At 40.9% G+C, this 21,873-nt stretch overlaps 1 protein-coding gene across 1 annotated transcript in view; it reads right to left on the reverse strand.

Moving 5' to 3' along the window:
* Positions 1-260: 260 nt before the first annotated feature.
* Positions 261-21,873, reverse strand: part of nudcd1 (NudC domain containing 1) — a 46,356-nt gene continuing 24,743 nt past the window's right edge. Inside the window, exons 7-10 of the mRNA XM_083926043.1 lie at positions 16,947-17,091; positions 14,867-14,992; positions 5,513-5,672; positions 261-715 (exon numbers count right to left, since the gene is read on the reverse strand). Of these exons, the coding sequence (XP_083782169.1) occupies positions 426-715; positions 5,513-5,672; positions 14,867-14,992; positions 16,947-17,091 (721 nt within the window). The 3' untranslated portion in view covers positions 261-425. The remainder of the gene's footprint in view (positions 716-5,512; positions 5,673-14,866; positions 14,993-16,946; positions 17,092-21,873) is intronic.

Raw genomic sequence — 21,873 nt, forward strand, 5'->3', positions numbered from 1 at the left:
CTAACATCTCTCCATTAATTGCATGTATAGGTCCTGTCTGTGCATGTGTGTGTATTTCGGGCCTGTGTGTGTAACATGATTAATAATAAGAGTGAAAAAATGTAATTTCCCCGCTGCGGGATAAATAAAGTACTTCTTCTTCTTTATTTAATCAATTATCTTAATGAAATACTGGAAACATTCAGCTCCAGCAAATGTTTATTATTATAATTTGTCGTTCAGGACATGGTTCCTTACTTCTTGATCTTATAGATATTTTGCAACACTGAAAACTTGTGCGGGGTGAAACATGAGGTGACAAAAAATCCGTACAGACAACAGAAATGTACACGAGGAAATGTGTTTCAGTCGTATCAGATAACAGATGTTTAGTGTTGGTCGCGCTCTGAGTGGGGAATTCTTTGAAAATCTAAAAAGTCCCCAATCTAATTATTATTGACCTTTAGAACAAAGAGGTTGGTGGAGGTCAGGATATACAGTCTCTCGTTGGTTGCCCTGAAGCCCAGGATTGGTTTATCAGAGTCCAGGCTGGCCACCTGTTGCTTGGCAACCTGTCCTACCTGGCGGCCTTGCTTCCTATTGAAGAGGACCGTCTCCACCGGCGCCGGCTGTCGGTAGATGAATGCTCTGCGGAGACACTCGCACAGTGAAGCGTAGGAGAAGTTCGGAGCGCAGGTGGCAAACTTTTTATCCCGTTTGGACGCCTGGACGTACCCTGTGAGAACAGATGGTGAGATCAGAGATGTGCAGAGAAGATCATAACAGAGAAGATCATAACAGAGAAGATCATAACAGTTCACATTCAGACAGATTACAACTGGAAGCTGCCTCGTAACAGAGCAGTTCAGGGTTAGGGATGTTGAGTTTCACTGATCAATAAATCACATGAAGACAATCTACTGTACTGGCCCGAATATTAGACAACCCTGATTACAAATGTAGACATAAAACATCAAATATTACAAATTAAAGCATGAAGTAAATCCCACATAAGTGAAGCAGTCAGTCACATACTTACACGATCTCCTGTCACGCTCAAAGAAGTGGTAATTCTTGAACCGTGTTCACTCCTGAACTTATTTCCTCCAGGGCCGGAAAACAACTCTAAACTGAAGTCGGCTTCCAACGAATTTTCCAGAAAAATATATAAAATATTCGGGCAAATACTGTTTTTTTTTTTACGGCTGAGTGACGCCACGCCTTTTCCCCACATGTGAACACGAGAGAATAAAAGCTTGAGCAGGTACAGTATGTGTCTGATTGGTAACTCTATTATTTGTAACCATTCGTAGTTTGGGTATCAGGGACTTGCTCAAAGGAATCTTAATTGAGGCAGGTGCTTTCACCATCCAGATGGATCCTGTCAGTCCGCGGATGAAGTTGGATTGTTGTTGGATCAACCTGGAAATTAGACAATACCAAATAGGATCTACCGGCCTGCTTTATGTTAACAGGGAGCATGTATAGGTCCTGTTTGTGCGTGTGTGTGTATTTCGGGCCTGTGAGTGTGTAACATGAATAATAATAAAATAATAAAAAATTCAATTTCCCCGTTGCGGGATAAATAAAGGAATTCTTCTTATCTTTCTCATCTATGATATGTATCTGTGTACAATGTGTTTTCTGGTGCAGTTGCACTTGCAGTACTGCAGTACAGCACCTAACACAGAAGGGACAGTGCTAACAGAGTAATGTCTCTTGTGTCTTTGCTGCACAGCGAGGAGAAGATTTTGAATATCAAAAAAGAAACCCAAGTAGCATGAATCCTCAATCAGTGCTTACGGATTCATCATTTTTGGTGGACATTAATGAGCCGATGAATGCAATTATTCAGACAGCGGTAGCCCTGAGGTAGCAGAGAAATATCCACATACACTGAAAAGGGCTCCATTGATGTCGACATGAATAGAGTAAACAATAAAAATCACTGCTAAAATAATTAGTTGATGGAGAGAAATTGAATCAATAACAATGGATTGATTTTTGTATCCCTCAAATGTGAGGACTTGTGTTTCTTCATTAGGTTTTTTTGTGTGTTTTTGACAAAACAAGTAATTGGAAGACATCACCTTGGGCTCTGGGTTATTAAGCAATGGTTAGTTTACTCACAGACCAACCAATCCCATTAAAATCTGCATCACTGACACAGCTTTCAGTCTTTTTGTTCCGTTCTCTGGGTTAAGGTGTGTGACATTGATTTTTCTTCATTTTGCCATCATTGAGCGGCGCACAGCACGCTCGTCAGACAGAAGGTCTGCGTTCACTTTATATAAGAAGCGAGGAGAACAAAAGAGCCGACGTCTGAAGAACCTGACGAACCTGATGAACTGAGCTTTTGTTGGCCGGAGGTCTCAATCGCTACTGAAAAACAAATTATCTTTCACTCTTAAAATCTGATTAGACCCTTCCTGTGTGCTGATATTTCCTTGCTGACACCAGGGTGTTTAAAATAACAAAAGAAATTAAATTGTTTCTACTGCTGCTCAACATTGTCATTTAGAATATTAAGATTAAAAATAATGTCAGCACTTCGGCCACCACAATCAACACCAAACCCATTCGTGCAGTATGTAAGGGCGCACTCACACTGTCCATTTGTGCCGTGCCAAAGCACGTTTCACAGCTAAAGTCTACTTCGTTTGACCAGTGTGAGTGCAACCGCACCGCGTCTAGGCCAGTTTGGGAGAGGTGGGCTTTTGTAAAGCACGTTTGCACGAGTGTGCGCATGTGTACGAGCACGAACCTACGGCGGTTCTGACGTCATTTCCCGTGCGTCTGTTGGGACATAGAAAAAAGAAGGACGGACCATGCACGGACATTTAAAAACAATGGCGGCGAAAAGGTTCACGTTGGTGTGATGCGGAGGTGGAGTGTTTACTGCAGATTTGGTCAAAAATAACACAAAACCAAAAACGTTACCATGTTTTCTGCGCTGTTTTCAATTATGTGGCCTAAAGACAGCGTGCTTTCGCAAACAAAGTGACGCAGCGCGATGACGTCAATCAATGCGTGTGCATGTTACGGCGTGATGACGTATAGGCAGCAAGAAGCATTCGCTGAGGCCCAGGTAGTGTGAGTACAAACGGGCCTGGGCCGCGGGGGGACAAGTACCCTAAAGCACGGGGCAGGGTACGGACGGAGAGTGTGAGTGCTCCCTAACTTCTACTGAAAATCACTTTTTCAAATGCTTTTTTTCACGTGAACCTATTGTTTGTTTCAACAGTGCAGAACATATTTATCTATATGAGAACATACAAACTCTGAATGATCTACGAAATGGTGGTTTAATAGACACCCATTCATGTTCAAGTGAAGAAAGATTTATAATAACGCACCACAACAAGCCTGATTTATATTATTTTTCAGCCCATTTCTCTCTGAGCCTCATTTGGACTCTCTGAGATCATTTCTGAAAACATCACTGGGGATCCCTCTGCACTCTCAAACCGGATGATTTATTCCAAACAAGAGATGCCGATTGGTAAAACTCTGTGGTGTCAGAAAAAACAAATACAAATGAAGATGCCATACCTGTCAACGCGTAAAACTGAAATAAAACTTGCCAGATGTCGTTGTTGATAAGTTGATAAATGACATGAAGACAGAGATTGAAAGAGACGCGGCTCTAAACATGACTACGCTGGCTGATGGCCAAGTGTTTGATTTGAAATTTGGAGTTAAATTAAAAACAACCGTCGTAACACATCAGTCAGTGCCTTCGATAAGAGTCACAATATAATCCAGTTTGTTTTTATCACCCAGATCTGTTTTAATGTTCTATATGCAGAGCAGAAGAGAGATCTGTTAATGGTCCTGTTGCCATACATTTAGTATTTGTGCATCCTTATGGCTGCCAGTAAACTCCCTGTTATCTTCCCACTGCAGCACAAGAGGCACAGCAGCATGACAGCAGACGTAAACAATGGTAATAGCTGCAAGAATGAATAATTCAGTTGTCATGATTCATCAAATATGGAAATTAAGGCACGTTCGGCCTCCGCTGAGACTGTCGTTACATCTTCATCCAACTCCACACACCCCTTTGCAACCTATATTATTGTGTTTATGCAGATTTTTTTAAACGCAGGAAAACCAGCTCAAAAAGGTGAGAGACTCTTTTCCCCCCGTCAGTTAGACGAGCATGTTTTTTTCACGTGTGTCACATTCAAAGTCACGAACACGTTGGAAAACATGTTTAGTAAACAGTAGGAAGCAGCACGGAGGCCAGTGGAAATGTTATGGTTGTTGCTTTTTTATATATTTATATATATCTGTTACATATTCAGTCTCACTTTCAGACCGACTCATTTGGGATGATGACTTGAATGATGACAGTGCTTGTACAGAAGACGGACGATATTCGTGACTGAGATACTGCCCCGGGCGTCATGTTTCCATCATTGCCAATTGGCAGATGATAAATGTCCCCGACTGCAGTAGAGTCATTCGTTTTAGTCGGGAATCCATGCAGATTGTAACCTTTCCCACTAACGACAAAAGCCTGATGTTAGTGGGGTTTTTTGTCCAGTGGGAAAACTGTAACTGATGCACCATTTTACATGTTGGACCACTGGGATCACTGCGGGGTAATGTTTTCATTAGGGGGTCCTCATATGCACAAGGATGCACATGTAGGTGAGGTAATACACGCCTGCCAACTGCAGAAGAAGACAAGTCGTTACCTGTGAGACTCTTAGGGCGCACTCACACTGTCCTTCCACACCGGGCCAAAACCGTTTTTTCAGCTAAAGCCTAGTGCGTTTGACCAGTGTGAGTGCACCCACTCCGCGTCCAGAGCGCATTTGCACGTGTACAAGCACGAGCACGATGCCTACGACAGTTCTGACGTCATTTATGTGCGCCTGTCCAACAGCAAAGAACTGATCATCTCAGGGATTTTCACTCAACCAAACCCGTCAACCAAAATGCAATTTAAAAAAATAATAATAATAATTCTAGTTAAACAATGTAAATGCTGATAATGTCCACATCCTTCTTCCTGGATTTATTTGCTGTGTGCCAAGGTGCATGCGTTGGCAGTAGAGGAAGCCGTAGTAGAATTTGTAACCACCAATGCTGAGGAAGTCAAATTAAGTTAGCATAAACTTTAAACTAGTGTAGCTACTTACTGTGTACCCTAAAATATACATGCATGTATATCCAATCGACTGGAAGATGACGGTAAATGAATGCAGACACAGATGAACACTAGTAGTACCTCTCTATGAGATAAGAAAGGCATTCAACATGTTTGTTATGTACGTATAATGTGTTGCGAAGTATTTCTAACATTAAAAATTTTAGAGGGGCCTTAACGAAAGTGACACACTGTGGTAACGTGCCATGACTCAGCTCAATCCCATCGAGATCCAATATAGCATTTTATCCTGTCCGCCCCTCCAAGAGACCAATACGACACAGTTCTGAGGGGTTTTACCAGATACTGCTGTGAATACAATGTGCACTCTGGGGGCATATAAACACAACAGGCGCTTTCACTTAAAGCTCTTACCCAAGGCGTTGAACGTGGCGATGTGCTCCCACATGTTGCTGGGTTGGTCGGGACGAGGCTGCCACACCAGAGCGTCCACATCATGTCTGAGGCAGAAGCAAGGCATTTCAGAGGGGTTGACGTCTACTGTGAACAGGTACTGATGGCTGCCCAGATTCACCTGGAGACAGACGCACAGAATAGTCAAACATGCAAATTAGTGATTTTTGGGGGGGATACAACCCTGGTATTGTTTAAGTCTGTGTTTGTCATCATGGGAAAAATGGTGCTGGAGTCACCCACTTGAAATAAGGAAGGGGCCATTGGTGTGATCCATCGCAATATAGTCTATACTTCTTTCTTTCTTTCCTTCTATGTATCTCCTCCTTTCTTCCTTTGCTTCCTTACTACTGTCTTTTTCACCTCCTTCACTTTATTTTTCCTTCCTTCTTTCTCTTGTCATTCCTTCTGTCTTTCCGTTTTTGTTTCTTCACTTTCGCCTTACTTCTTTTTTCTTTCTCCCTTCCTTTGCCTTTCCTTCCTTCCTTTCTTCCTTCCTTTATCTTTGGCTGGCTCTGCACTTCACTTTCCCTGTGTAGGAACACAAACATTTACCATTTCTCTTTTGTTTGTTAATTTAATATAAAACAAAACTAGAAAATAAATGTTTCTCTACATGTTTCTTCCCACGTGGTTACCAAGATCATTACACGGGGAGACCATGGTTACGGTTTGTGGCTCCTTGAAGTTCAGCGTGGCCATTACGAGTAAATAGCTGTACTGAATAGTTTATGATAACAGCCATGTATTTGCTCCACACTCACTTCACTCTGATGGATGTACTTGACGTAATTGCATGCGCGTGGTTTGAGGCTATTCCAGTCTGACTCCATTTGTTTTGGAGAGGATGGCTGTTACCGTGACATAATCGCTCCTCTTGACATCAGACTGTTCACACCGATCCCTGACTTGGAGTCAACCCACATCCTGCAAACCCAGCTGCCAACACGCCTCAGAGGGCGTCAGGCAGCGCTGTCCTCCCCATCTCTATACACGCTTGACAGGCATTGAAAAACCCAGCACAAATGTTGATGGTTGATGGTTGTGCACAATGACACGTCTTTTAGTGAGCCATCACTCCTCCACTCCAAAACTCATTTTCTCGCCACTTGTGTAACGACTTTGAGAACGTGGCAGACGTTCGCTCATGATGTAGTTGAGCCTGTGTGTGTGTGAGTTGACTGACAATGATGCCAGTGACTGCCCAGGCCATGACTCGTGAATAATTAAAAGAAACAACAACAAAAAAAACATAGAGTAGGTACACTATTGACTTACATCTGAAGATCTTATCTGCCGTGGAGCGTGTGCAGGCTTTAATTAAACTCAAAGCCTCTTGTAAGAGATTTCAATGATTAGTTCTCACGCTGGGCGATATGATGATAACTATGTTGTCAAAAGGGCAATGAAAATGTCTTTCAAATTAATTTTTCTTAATCATTTCAATCACAGTGTTGAACTACATTGTGACAATCATTTGGATGTGTTCAAATTCTTGCACATTATATTCATTGACACTAACGTTGTTGATAAAATGACAAAATACTTTCTCAAGTATTTAAAGAGTTGACTCAGTCAAATTATGAATGTTTACAACTCTCACGCCCCTCCCCCTCTATCACCGAGCTGCTCTGCTCCCTCCAGTCGGGTGCTCGTCAGTGCGTGTGCACAAGAATTTTCTGAAAGTGTCCGTTCTCTCATGGATAAGTGGCATGGTGTACACGCTGCACGGACGCAGGCTGGCTAACTTACTCATAGATAGCAACTGCTAATGTCATTTAGCGTATGCCTAGCTTGAGGCGTGTGCCTATGGTATCATAAGATGTGCGAGGGGGGATCTGTGGCGTGTGCACGAACTGTGGCTGACAGTCAGCTCTCACATAGCCCTGCACTGAGTGGAGAGGATGATATGGGCGATTTTTGGAAAAAAACAAGCTCTAGCTGCACGTAGAAGCAAGTTTATTTCTAAACTGGATGATTTATGTTGTTCTATCGGAGCATAGTGTCGGTTTCAGTGAATATGATCAAAGAAATGTGACTGACTGCAGCTTTAATGTATAAAAAAGTATCAGAAATAGGCTTTGTGGTTATTTCATATTCACATTTATTTATTGAATTACCAGAAAATAATGCTATATTGTGATTAGTCTCACAAACCCATACCTCCACAGCGCTCTAGGAAATCTGTCTGAAATTAAATGGTGGAAAGCAAAACAGACCCACAGACTATAGTGGCTTTTTAAAAGTCAGAGGGGAAGTGTTACTCATGTTGCAACGGAGAGAAAGGAGAAGACACCAATAAAAAAGTGGCTTACTGACTGTACACAACGATAAAACCTCAGAGGGAAGATTTCCTACATTCAGAAAATCTGGTTCCATCTCATTCAATACCTTACATATGAAACAGAATATTGGTGTTCAGCTCTTACGCATAGACTCTGATGCTGGGTGGGCGTGTGAATACAGTGGTATTACACTGACTGTTATTGTCTGCCGCCTTTTATTTCTGTCCTCTCTATATGTCAAGACGTTTCAAAGTCAGTGACTAAGCTTTGTATGAAAATGATATTCCCCTTCCCATCCTTGACCTCGGTCTTTGAAAATGAAACCATTTCCTGTGAAAGTCTACGGCTTGTTAGTGGTCACAGTCTAAGAAAGGACAAATCCAGTCATAAGGCGGTCTCATTATTTCTACAGCACACCTTTCCCAACAGCCTCGGGCCTGCTTCCTGTGTCAGACATGTACAACAGAGGGTTCAGGTCGTCCCTTACAAACCAGGACAATCAGAAGAATCAGAACCTCTGAGCCAAGCTAACGAGATAAACATAAAAGAAATTCCTGTTCTATTCTGCTTTAGATTCTCCACAAAGCCATTATTGAACGAGGAGGATTTAACTTGCCAGCAGCAGAACAAAGCATCGGCTTAAACTCTTGAATCCAGAGTCTAAATTCCTGCTAATTCCTGTGTTACCTGTAAAACATGAGAGGTAAGCCCAGTTCTTATGGAGCAGGAGCTTTTGTTCATTAAAGGCTGCGGATGAGACGCGCTCAGGTGTTCTGCTGCGTACTGTAAGACTGTTAACACGTGATAGTGTATATCTTCCAGTATAGTTACTACATTGACAATTCAATTAAAGACTTTAAAGTAAAAGACGCATGTTCTAGTGAACCTGCTTTACACGTACAAGTACAAGAACCCTTTTCAGAACCAGAACACGGTTTATTGCCAAGTAGGTTTTCACTCACAAGGACTTTGTCTTATATACATTATTGCATTACAAATGATATTATTATTTGAACACATTCTGCACCAGTTGTTGTTGTTAAACTGTTTATTTGTACATCAATTGTTCATATTTGTATGTGAATAATACTGTATGGTAATTTCTATTGTTCTCTTTCTGTTCTTGACGACAGTACTTTGAGTTATTGTTTGTTTCTTAGATATTATTTTGCTCACTGAACGCAGAGGTAAACTCTGTGTATGGGAAACGCACTTGGCAATAAACTCCTTTTTTAGATCCTAATAATAAACCTAGAGAGGAAATAACAATACAGGCAGAATACAAAATAACTGTTTTAGAATAAGACGCAGCAGGATGTGCAGAATATTCAAAATATATTAGAAAACATTTAGTATTCGTCAGCAGCCGGTAAAAAGCGAAACAGAAGAAAAGGGATGAGGCTTCCTGCAGCTCTGCCTCTCTCTGCTCTGTCCTTGAACTGAATAATGTTTCTGCTTTCATACAAATCATTTCACACACATTGAAATACACACACTCGTCATAGTTACATTAAACTTCGCTGACAAACTACAACCACCCTCTCCGTCAAAGCGCATTTTATCGATGCTACCTGGTAGAAAATGACCTGCTTTAAACATCATTTCTGTTTTATTATTAGATCCAGAAACAGTTTCTCAGGTACTATCTTCAATCCCATGGCCACAAGATGTGGTATTTTTTATTTTTTGGCCATTATTCTATAAATGTTTTGTTGCACGATTGATGAAAACAACATGAAGTACTATAGTTGGACTCTGCACAGGCAAAAAATCAGAATGATAAAGGACCTGTTCTTAGCCTGAAAAAAGCTTTTAGTGGATACTCTTTTCTTTTCATCAAATGGTTAATAGGCTTTGGAGGTGGAGGACAGGAAGTGAGAGGATTGCGTTACGTCAGCAAATGCATCTGTACACAGACGCCTGCACGGACGGCTGAAATGTCAGCTATTTGTCATCATCACTTCCGTCATGTTCCTGCAAAGGCTGCTACTCGCTCGCCTTTACAGTGAGAGGACGACTCTCTCCTGCCTGAGACACTTGTTGAATCAAACAACAGTCAGCCTTGATCACCTTTGATATAATTTGGTCACGTGATCAGAAATATAGTAAATGACCTTCCCCTCATTGTGTCAGTCTCTTGGATACTACGTTTAATTAGTGATAGTTTCTTGAATCCATTTCAAAGCTGGTATCGTTTTGTCATTTGACACAAAAACTCCATTCACTGCCTCTCATCAGCTATTGGAAGATGTTGACTGGCATGTGGAGTCACACCTGTCCTGGTCGACGGTGCCGACACCGTGAAAGAGAGACATCCTGTTTTTATCTTCACACACCGTAATTAACAGTGTAATCTCGGCAGCATCACGTTGTCACTCAGGCTGATTCAAATAGACAGTGAACAGTGGACTTGGACAAAAACTGAAAAAAAGTGATTAAAACTTAAAACTCATTTTTATAGACTTGCCTTCCTGTGATGCCGTCTTTTTATCCTTTTATCTCATTATTCTTCTTTCTGTGAAAGCACCTTAAATTAACCAACAAGATAATAATAATTTCCTTTTTCCTCCACACTCCTATACAATGATGCGTAATTTATGGTTATGTTCTACCTCATTTGAATTTACTATTTTTATTTGTTTTGTTTATACTGTATTTGTGTGTATTTAGATTTTTGCTATGTCAAAGCACTTTGTTTGTATAGCACATTTAAATACAGCAGTAAACAAAGTTATTAGTATTATTATTATTATTATTATTATTATTATTATTATTATTATAGAGTTCAAACATTGTCTTTAACTTCACCACAGACAAGTGTAACAAAGTGGAGACTTTAGCTTACAAATATAGCGGGGAGATTTGGCCAACATTTTTTTTTTTGTCCCCAATATAGGTAATTTCTTATCTCCATTTAATAAATGCATAGTCTATATGAAATAACACGTGATAAAACCTTTGTAAACTCCTGTGTGAATTAAGTACATCGCAAATTCATTTTATTAAGAGCTTTGGAGCAAAAGATTGCTGCGGCTCATGGGGGAAATGTTGTTTCTAGATAAGTCACAGAGTGTGGTCTTTACCAACTCTGTATGTAAAGTGTCTTGAGATAACGTTTGTTATGAATTGGCACTGTAAATAAAATTGAATTGAAAATAAATGTGCGGACCAGAACGTAAAGCGTCTTCCAAATGATGTAAATGTTGCCCTGACGCAGTTCAGACGCTGGTTTTTCCTGTGGCAATAGAAAGGATATAGTAATGGCCCCTACAACGATATGATTTACCGTCATATGGCCCAGCGGTACAGTGGGAAGAAGTGGAAAAGCGTCATCCATCTTTATTCCCAGTCTATGGTTTACAGCTATGCTAGGGACTTTGTGAGGCTGTACTTCATCACAGCGTGACTTTGAGCTAAAGCTAAAGCCAGCATGCTAACATGCTCACTGACACTGTTAACATGCTGATGTTTAGCAGGTATAATGTTCACCATGTTCACCATCTTAGTTTATCATGTTAGCACACCCCATAAACAAAGTACAGCAGGGACTGATGGGAGTGTCCGAGGATCACCAGTTGTCTGCATTTCTTTGCAATCCATTCAATAGTTTTTAAGATATTTCACATAAAAACTAAATGTCAGTCTCATGGTGGCTTTATAAAAGTTTGGGCCAATTCCAATATTTCACTGGACAAGTGAAATATTTAACTTGCTGGTGGAGTCAGCAGGGGAAATTCACTAGCATCCATCCACCGAGCATCACGGATGTCTACACCACACTCATGATATTTCAGTGATCACAAACATGTCAACCTCGGGTGGTGCTCGAGGAGTCAGCAGGAAATCTCTGGAGACCATAAATGTCAGTACACATTGTCATAGCGATCAGATCGATGTTGTTGATATTTCAGTCTGGACCAAAGTGGAGGACCAACTCCCTCTTTCTCAACTTTCTGTGTTTATATCTTAAACTGGATATCTTTCCTTTGACTTTGAGAAACTGGAATGAAAATTTGATAGACCAAACGATCAATCAAGATAAGAATTACCATCTAACATCGATAATGAAACTAATCGTTAGTTGCAACTCTACTGGTAATCAGAACTGTAAGTTTTCAAAGTTTATCAAAGCTTTTTGAAAGAAGTCCCTGATACACAGCCTGCAGTAAATACACTGAACAGATGTACAGATAAAGTCCTTTGTAAGAGGTATTTTAAGGTATACGACCTAGAGCCTCCCTCTGGAGAACACACATCAATTCAAATCATTCTCAGTCTTTTTAACTGGGATCGGAACCAAAGAGAAACGCGTCGACAAAGGTGCCAAATTAATAGGCGGTGCCACAATTTTAAGCGGACGCGATTTCTAAGAAAAGGTCAGCGAATGTCCTTGTGGGCAGGCGAGCGACTGAAGCATTAAGGCGGATACAATGAGAGAGGGAAGAATAGAAAGGTAAGGCTCCCTGGATGAGATACAGATAAACACAAACATCCACACACACACACACACACACACTTGTATACACTCACATGTTTAGACATGTGGAAAAAACAGACCCAGCCTTCAAGAGGCTGATGGGACATGTTCAATTACAATGCACCTGATTTAAGGGCGGCAGCTTGTCCGGCTGCAGTGTTTGCAGATTAAATGGAGGGAGAGACATTAAAGCCCTTCATCACAGCCTGGGCAGAAACACTGCAGCACACATTCAACACTCACCATTACCCTTTTATTGCATAGAGAAAGGGTTTATTTTTGACTGTTGTGAGAGTTTCTATGAGGGAGATTTTAACCATAAATGATCTTGTGCAAATGAGACAAAAACTGAGCATCAAATGGACATACACAAATGAATAGGGCCTTTTCAAACAGCTACATGTCTGCTTTGGGAAAACATTCACTTATTCACTCATTATTCAGTATTTCCAAAATAAAGGTATTACAGTTGCTTCTGGAAATACTTTTGTCACAGATCTTGAAAGCGTACATTTCACTGTCTAAGCAGAAACAGGAGTGAAAAACATAATTTTGAGTCTAAGGAACTGTTAATAATTCATTCATGTGTTCGTCTGTAACCATGAGCTTGTTTTTATCCAAACTAAAATAGATCACGTTGTCTCCAATAAAAGCTGCAACGTATGTTTTTCACCTTGGGACAAATAATGGCAAGAGGGCAATCTTTCCTCATACGTTGCTGATGGATGGATGGCTCCCATCTTCCTTAACAATTTCTGTTTTTGAGCAAAACCTCCCAATGCTTTAGATAAGTCGATAAGCAACAAATAATACAAGGTGGAGATTTGATTGTGCATCATTTGAGATTAAATTTTTGCCCAGCTCCGTCATACCACAGCTTCTCCTGAAGGTTATTGCTTCACAAATAATGTCTCCTACTTTAACTCCCCTGCATGCCCAAGATAAAAGACAAATCTGCTACTTTTTGAATTGGTTAACGTACTCTATTGTGAAAACTGCACAAAAAGCCATGAACCCTTGGCACAGTATCCATAGTTTCCATAGTTTGTATCCTACTGACTTTGGTGGTCGCCTGACTTTTCATCGAGCACCACCGCGAGTTGTGGTTTTGAGTGAAGTGTCTCATCAACTGTTCGATGGATTGCCATAAAATTTGGTTCAAACCCACGTGTTCCCATGAGGATGAATTGTAACAATAGCAAATAGGACAGTGTGCAGGGGAATCTTCTCTCCCTCAAAATCTTGGGACCCAAATATGGATTTGGGAATTTCCCCCTGGAAAGCAATAAAGTTGCATCTGAAATACCCGAAAAGCATCACCATCAGCCTCAGCTGACCATTGTCTTTGGTGAAGATTAGTAAATGGTCATTATGCTAGTGCACTAAGGTATAATGGTAAATACAGTGACCATTATTCCGGCTAAAAAATCACCATGTTAGCATTGTGACTATTAGCATGTTAGCAAAACAAAGCACCGCATCGCGATGACGTCAATCAATGCGTGTGACGTGTTACGGCGTGATGACGTATGGACAGCAAGAAGCATTTGCGCGAGGCCCAGACAGTGTGAGTACAAACGGGCCTGGGGCGCGGGGGGAGAGGGAGGGGGGACAAGTACCCTAAAGCCCGGGGCGCGGTGCGGAAGAACAGTGTGAGTGCGCCTTAAGTCAAAGTCTATCTTTGTGAAACCAAGCCGTGGTCTAACTACAGCCTCAAAGAGCTGCTAACATGGTTGTAGCCTTTTGACAAAATAGACTTAGGAATGTAGTAATCATTTGTTGGAGTATATGCCAAGGATGGGCTGTAAACACTATAATAAATGCCAGCAATTGAGTTTATCAATCTGCTGTGACCTTTTGCTTGAGAAGGTACAAGTTACTGCAGCTGAAACAGAGTGTTTTACCAGAGTGCAGAGAAAAATATCTATCTCAACAAGCTGATAATGCGAAAAGGGCTCCTTTGACGTAAAGGACTTTTTTAATCATCGGAACGATAACGTCTCAAGGTCGACACGATGCAAAACCTGGAAAAAACAACATGAAAAATGGAGGAGGAAAAGCAAGGATCCAGACATCAAACCTGAACTTTGATGCTTCACACCCTATTAAAAAAATGTAACATGTAACTTTTCAAATACAGTGAAGCTTCGCTAACCAATCGACAACCCTACAAAGTGACATGTGACTAATACCAACCCAGAAAAGAGCTTTTATGAATGTCAGCTACAACGGGTAAGCTTCTTACTATTCAAGTCACGAGGAGGGGTGATGGAAATTGAGTGGGTGCGCCTATTTCTTCTTTACCAGGCCTTTTTGAAGCTCTCTGGTCAAGTGGCTTGTTAAAGGGAAAGGCTGGAGCTGGCTTGCTCGCTAGGGGCAGAGCTGAATAACAACGCGCTCTTATAAAAGGCAGCAGGCATCAGGTAGCCAACTGCGTACTTGAAAGGAATGAAGGAGGCATAGAGCGGGCAGAAAGAACTGAAAACATGAAATATTAGGGCTCAGGCTTGAAGGATTGGACCATCAAAGTGTTTGGAGAGAGGTGTTACTCACCACCTGAGCGGGCTTTAGGGAGTCGCCATCAAAGTGTGTGAGGCTGGAGCTGTCTTCTGGGAACCCATCACAGTCCTCCAGCTCCTGAGAGTTACAAGGGGGCTTGTCCTTGTCAGGGTTTCCATTCTGGATTTAAAAAAAACAAAACCAGACAGAGGCGACGGTTACACTTGTGCATTTATTAACATGTAAAAGGCTTGATTAGCATTGAAGGTCTCAAGTGGACCCAGATGATACTAATAAAAGGGTAAGGGCGAGAAAGGATGCGGCTAAAAAAAGCCGTCGAACATGAGGGCGACTCTGGTGACCCGAGCGTGATGATGTGCGCGAGATGCCAGAAAGGAGGAGGGCTTAGAGCAGCTGAAGAGACAGGGGACAGAGACGAGAGGCTTCAGGGGAGCGAGGGAGGCTGAAAGCTAGAAGAGAGCACTTAAGTTAGTTTGTGTGTGGTCGTGAGAAACCCTCCTGCCCAAACACAGCCGTGCTTCATGAGAGTGTTGTGTCTGAGTGATATCTTCAAGCATGCCCTGCTGATTGATTCAACACCGCAGTGATTCAGCCAGACATTCATCAATAGAGCCGGGCACTGTGACGATATCTACTGTGGAGATTAACTCACGTTTACACCCAGATATATGTGGCTTTAATATTTCTGGGCGTGTTGATCTATTGCTGGAGCTGCTTCAAATCAGTCAACGGGATAATTTTATGGTAATGTTCGGTTTACAGGATTGTTTTAATAAGTTGTATTTCATTCACATGGTAAGGAAAACAGACATTTCCATCATTCAGTTATTTTAATATATGATAATTTATCAAGTTTCTGCAAAACGGACTATTTCACCATATATATTGATATAAAATTAAATAAATCTTTGTAGATTTTATTCAAAACAAGGTATAAGTAAATATACTTTTAATCAAATATGTTTAATCATAAGTAAATATGTCGTGTTTAAACAGTTAGAACTGTGATTTTAGGGTGGGCTAATAAAAGCAAGTAGCTTCAGCCCGATCCTTATTTTTGGTTGAAATTGTCAAAATATTATGTTATTTTATTTAACATCTGATGTATAACCAAAAATAAAATTCATTCATTCATTCATGATTGTATTTATAATACAGGTGTGTAGTTTCAGAATAATTTCCTAATCGTTTCATTAGAAGTTTACAACAAATCATTTCTACTAATTAAAGGGAAAAGGGAGATAGTATTCAACAGGGACACTTCTTCGAATTAGTTATTAACTGCTAGTGCTAAGCAGGTAAGATTAATTCATCCATTCATCTTCAACCGCTTGTCCCTGTCGGGGTCGCAGGGGGCTGGAGCCGATCCCAGCTGACATTGGCAGTGAGGATGGGGTCCACCCTGGACAGGACGCCAGTCTATCACAGGGCACATAGAGACGAACAGAGACAGACAACCATTCACACCTACGGGTGATTTTAGAGTCATCAATGAACCGAACACCTGCACGTCTTTGGACTGTGGGAGGAAACCGGAGAACCCGGAGAAAACCCACGCAGACACGTGGAGAACATGCAAACTCCACAGCAAGAACATTAAGATCAAAGAATATGGTTACCAACAATAAATGAAGAGCAAATTAATATTTATTTGGGTTTAAATATAAGTTGTTTGATATTTCTATTCTTACCATGAAACTTGGTTCAAAACTACAGACCAGTAAAATAAATATTATGTAATTTTGCTATTAAATTGTATAAAATGATATTCTGATGATTAGTTAAAGTCATTGGCTAGAAAAACTCAACTTCACAAATACTATACAAAACATGTCAAAGTAAATCAAATGTAATGTTTCTTTTGTGTAAATGTTTCTGTCTGCAGAGATAAATAGAACTTTTCTTCACAATCTGCAACATTAAATGTGTTTTTTTAATCTTTCAGAAAGTTCAGAAAATCAACAGAATGCCGTTAACAAAAAGCTGATTAAGCATTTTGTTCGTGGGCACCTTTACACGCCCAGGAGTTTGGACAGGGCGGAGCAGGTTTGTTCTAAAGATGAAAAGTGACAGTCCATAACATTTAGTATTGCAGTTATGAGCATGAGCCTACCAAGTCTTCAGTGGTGAGGAATGTCAGTCTCTCGTGGATGAGGGCAGCCTGCTCGTCGCTCACTACGTACTCCCCTCTCCTGTCCCCCATCACCAGCTCCGACCACATCGGGCCCTCACCGCGCTTTTGCAGCATCACCTCCAGGCTGAGGACACATTCATATACATTCCTAAATCAAAAACACTTCTCATTCATGCTTATGATCAATGACTCATATATATGTAAATGATAAATGCGTAGACACGCAGCATCAGCAAGCTCACATACTGATTTCCTATTTGCCACAAGCTGCCAAAAGCCAAAAGCTTTGTTTTTCAAACTTTCAGAAACTGCCTGAGAGCGTGATTCTTATAAACCACGGAGCGAACAGTGTACTGAGAATGAGAATGATGCAATCAACCAGTAAACATCCAATCAGGAGGGGTCTGGTGGGCTGAAATGCAGTTTTGATGAGAAAGGTCAGGGGCGAGCTTGAGGAGTTATTCAGGATGACAGCACCGCGGTCGATCCGGTTTTGACACAAATTGTGTTCCTCAGCAGAAAAGTGAGAAGTGTTTGAAGTTGAGCAGCAGATTAAATCAAGAGAGAGGGGACAAAAAAAACCTTCAACATCACAAGCAGCAATTATTTTCTATTAGAAGTAGACGTATAAGTTACTAATGTAATGTTATATCAGCTTCTGCCAACATCTCATAGCTTTAAGGCCTTTACACAGACACAGTGTTTCCCACAGAGCAGGTAGCAATGGGCGGTGCAGAGCCGTGCAGAGACCTTTTGAGAGGCAAGGGCTCTGACCTCTCCCCTGTAGAGGCTCTGACAAAAGATATGTGAACTGCTTTGATCTGAATCATAATATGCAAATATACCATACATAACTGTATGTCCGTGGGCAAAGATATGTCTTTTTTAAACTTCAATATTTCTTGGAACTAAATAATCACGATCCCATTGGACGTTTATAGCGTGACATTTAAGTGATTAGGACACCTATTAGGCTATACTTATATATTTATGAGGGACAAATTAGAGCCACCCAGTCCCTTTGATCTGCAGAAATACCTTTTTATTTGACTGAAATGTCTTTTTTGCATCATGACGGAAATGACATGATCGTGTTTGTCTGGACAGTCTTTAACCAGGCCCGGTGCCTGACAACAGTAACAGTAACAGCGATAACAATACTGCAGCTGGACCAGAAGCCTGTTATTAAACCCAGTTTAGGGAGACCGATCAGTAGGGATGTAAGGATACACTGACTGAACTCACGACTGGATTTGATTCACGATACCGAGTTCATAATATGATGTTTTTAACAAAAAGTGATGAAATCTACAAAATATATAGGTTATTATCTTCTCTTTCGAGATTAAGAATGATTATCTCTGAGGTATAAACTGCAAAACAGTGGGCAATCCCTTTCTTTGTTAAAGTTAAACTGAACATATATATATATTTATACCTGCCATAACAAAATCAATAATTGAATTGAAAACAAAGAAACTAAGGCTTTGTCTGTGCTCCTACAGTACTTGGGAATTGACATGTTTTTTTAAAGAATATCAGCATATTTATATTTCCAGGAGCTGAGATCTCTGCACATTCACGGATGAGTGGGTTTACATGGACATGAATATCAAGTTTATGAGGCTTATGATCATATACAGGATATGGTGTTTACATGAGCACAGAGAACTCAGGTTATTCATATTCCCCGTACACATGATGAATAACATTCGGCTAGCAGAGGCGCTGTTTACAGAAACAAAGCAGCTTCAGGAAATATGAAACATTTACAACTTAACTGCTTATTCCATCTCTGCTCTGACCATCACCAGCTACAGCTGTCTGCTCTGAGTTCATCCAACGTCTCTCTTCACCTGCACACACACAGACTAGCCTCTGTAGCTTACTGAGACATTCCTGAAATGAGCTACGTAATAACTTGCTCCGCATCACTGCAAGTCTGTGTCACTAACAGCCCATAGGACAGGAAATCAGTGGATTAAGACAACTTCTTTCACTTCCAAAAGACAAAAACGGAGTTAGAACCTTATTAACCAATAAAACAGACAAGCGCAATGTGCTGCGGCTGCGCCATCTTGAGAGACTGACGGAGACCGTCAACGAACAAAGTCAAAAGTAGAAAGCGGCATCTGATTTATTTTTCATCTCAACCAATTTGAATCGTCACACAATGTTTTAATCGATTTTAACTGTCTCAAGATGCATCGTTACATCCCTAGCTGAGATTTCAGAACCAACCAGAAGTTAGAGCGCAAAAACACCGCAGACCATCAGCACACAAGCAGGCTGTGTGTGTGTGTGTGTGTGTGTGTGTGTGTGTGTGTGTGTGTGTGTGTGTGTGTGTGTGTGTGTGTGTGTGTGTGTGTGTGTGTGTGTGTGTGTGTGTGTGTGTGTGTGTGTGTGTGTGTGTGTGTGTGTGTGTGTGTGTGTGTGTGTGTGTGTGTGTGTGTGTGTGTGAGAGAGAGAGAATGACAGGGAGAAAGAGTGCTTTGCGAAGATAAATTAACAAAACAATATCTATATTTCAAAATCCAAAAACCCAGAATCAATCAAGTGTTGATTCTGTTGCACAGGGCCACCCATTGGTTTATGTATGGGAAACACTGCATACACTTTCTGTTTTGACTAATAAACATGAAAATGTGAAATGCTCGCCTGCTAATATCAACGCTGGTGATGTGCTCGGCCTGCCAGCTCGGCTCAACAGTTACGTCCACGACACACTTCCTGCAGTGAGGATGAGCAGTGTGCGGCGTTTACTTCGCTGAAACTGCTGCAGCATTGAGTTTTGTCTAAGATAATGCCCATAAATAATATAATGTTTCATTTTATGAAATCTCAAATGTAAGTTATATATTTTTTAGACAGAATAGGTTGAGATAATGTCAAGGAAATCAAACAGAAGCAAAATACAAATATCTTCATTTTTTTCCAGGTCTGTGACGTATCCTACAGACAAACACGTTGAAACATTGTCACGACAGCGTTGCTATGATGTCAATGCGACTCTTAAAAGAACATTCAGTGTCTCTTTTTGCTGCAAAGGCAACACGTCCGATGCACACAATCTAATAATACATTTATTTCAAATAGTGCTTTTTAGGAATCCAACGACGCTTCGAGTGACAGAGAGAAGACAAACAAGAAAAGGTAATGACAGTCGGGGGGGGGGGGGGGGCAATGTACTCTCAGGTACAGTGACCGCTACCAGTAAGAACATGAAGGCGAGGAAGGATTGGAGAGCGTGGGGGTGGGGGGGCAGATGCCAGATGTGTGTTCTAGCCATTATGCAGCCTTGGGCTTTTATTGTGAAGGGTACGAGCAGACAGAGTGGATCTGGTCTGCTCTGCCTTTGTCGAGGTTGAAAGGACCATGTTGAATGGGACTAAAGAGCTTCTATGTTGTTGTTTTATAATCCTCATGCCTGCATTTGGCTGTGCAACATGACTCAATCACCACCTAATATTTGCGTTCTGTGTGAAAGTACTCATGACAACAACATAAAAATAGTTTAAATTTTCTGATTAGAGCTTCAACAATCAGTCGATTCACTGATTAGTTGATCAAAGAAAACTGAATCATCAACGACCAAAAACTTGATAGTTCTTGGTTGTCCAACGTGAGGACGTGTTGCCTTTTAAACAGAATATTTGGGGGTTTTGGACTCATTCATTCATTCATTCATTCATTCAATCATCGTCAACCGCTTGTCCCTGTCGGGGTCGCGGGGGGCTGGAGCCGATCCAAGCTGACATCGGCTGTGAGGCGGGGTCCACCCTGGAGAGGACACCAGTCTATCACAGGACACATAGAGACAAACAGAGACAGACAACCATTCACACCTACGGGCAATTTAGAGTCATCAATGAACCGAACACCTGCACGTCTTTGGACTGTTGTTCAGGAATTTGGTGAAATTAATTCAACCTTAATTGATGACTCTAAATCCCCGTGTATGCGTGGGTTTTCTCCGGGTTCTCCGGTTTCCTCCCACAGTCCAAAGACGTGCACGTGTTCGGTTCATTGATGACTCTAAATTGCCCGTAGGTGTGAATGGTTGTCTGTCTCTGTTTGTCTCTATGTGTCCTGTGATAGACTGGCGTCCTCTCCAGGGTGTGCCCCGCCTCATTCCCGATGTCAGCTGGGATCGGCTCCAGCCCACCGCGACCCCGACAGGGACAAGCGGTTGAAGATGAATGAATGAATAATTCAACCTTCTACCCACTCATTCCTAAAGCAACCGTTTCCATTAACAATGAACTACAGTCCTTTTATTGTTGCACTCTGTGAACTTTGTTTGCCATTACTTGTTGTTGTCACATGCACAGTTTGCTTCTTGTTACTTGTTTTTTATAGTGTTTTGTTGTTGTTATATAAACAGTATGTTTCTTGTTTTTATAGTGTTTCGTTATTATATATTCAGTATGTTTCTTGTTACTTGTTGTCTATAGTGTTTCGTTGTTGTCACGTGTGCAGTATGTTTCTACTAAGCTTTCACTAGTTAAATGAAAATGTACTGAATTTAACTTCATTGATGTCCCCCTGGGTGCTAGCATATATGTTGGGCAGACCAATTAATCAAGAACAAATAATTGAAAAAATAATTGGCAGTTTAATCTATAGTGAAAATGAAAGTTAGGCACTTAACTAGTTATAATATTTGATTACTTTGTTGCCAAATTATGAAAGTTAAATACATGCAACAGTCATTCATTGTATTGTAACTCGCTACATCAGTATCTTCTTTTAAATGTTGAAGATCTTTATGACAAGGCTTTATCATAATTTCTCCTTTAGTTTTTAGATGCTTTTTATTCTTAACTATTGGGTTACACTGTACTTTATTCTTGATGTTGAGAGCCCAGTGCAATCATCCATTGTTCTTATGTTTATTTCTCTACTT

The sequence above is a fragment of the Echiichthys vipera genome (genome assembly GCF_963691815.1).
Source record: "Echiichthys vipera genome assembly, chromosome: 13".
NCBI classification, from domain to species: domain Eukaryota; kingdom Metazoa; phylum Chordata; class Actinopteri; order Perciformes; family Trachinidae; genus Echiichthys; species Echiichthys vipera.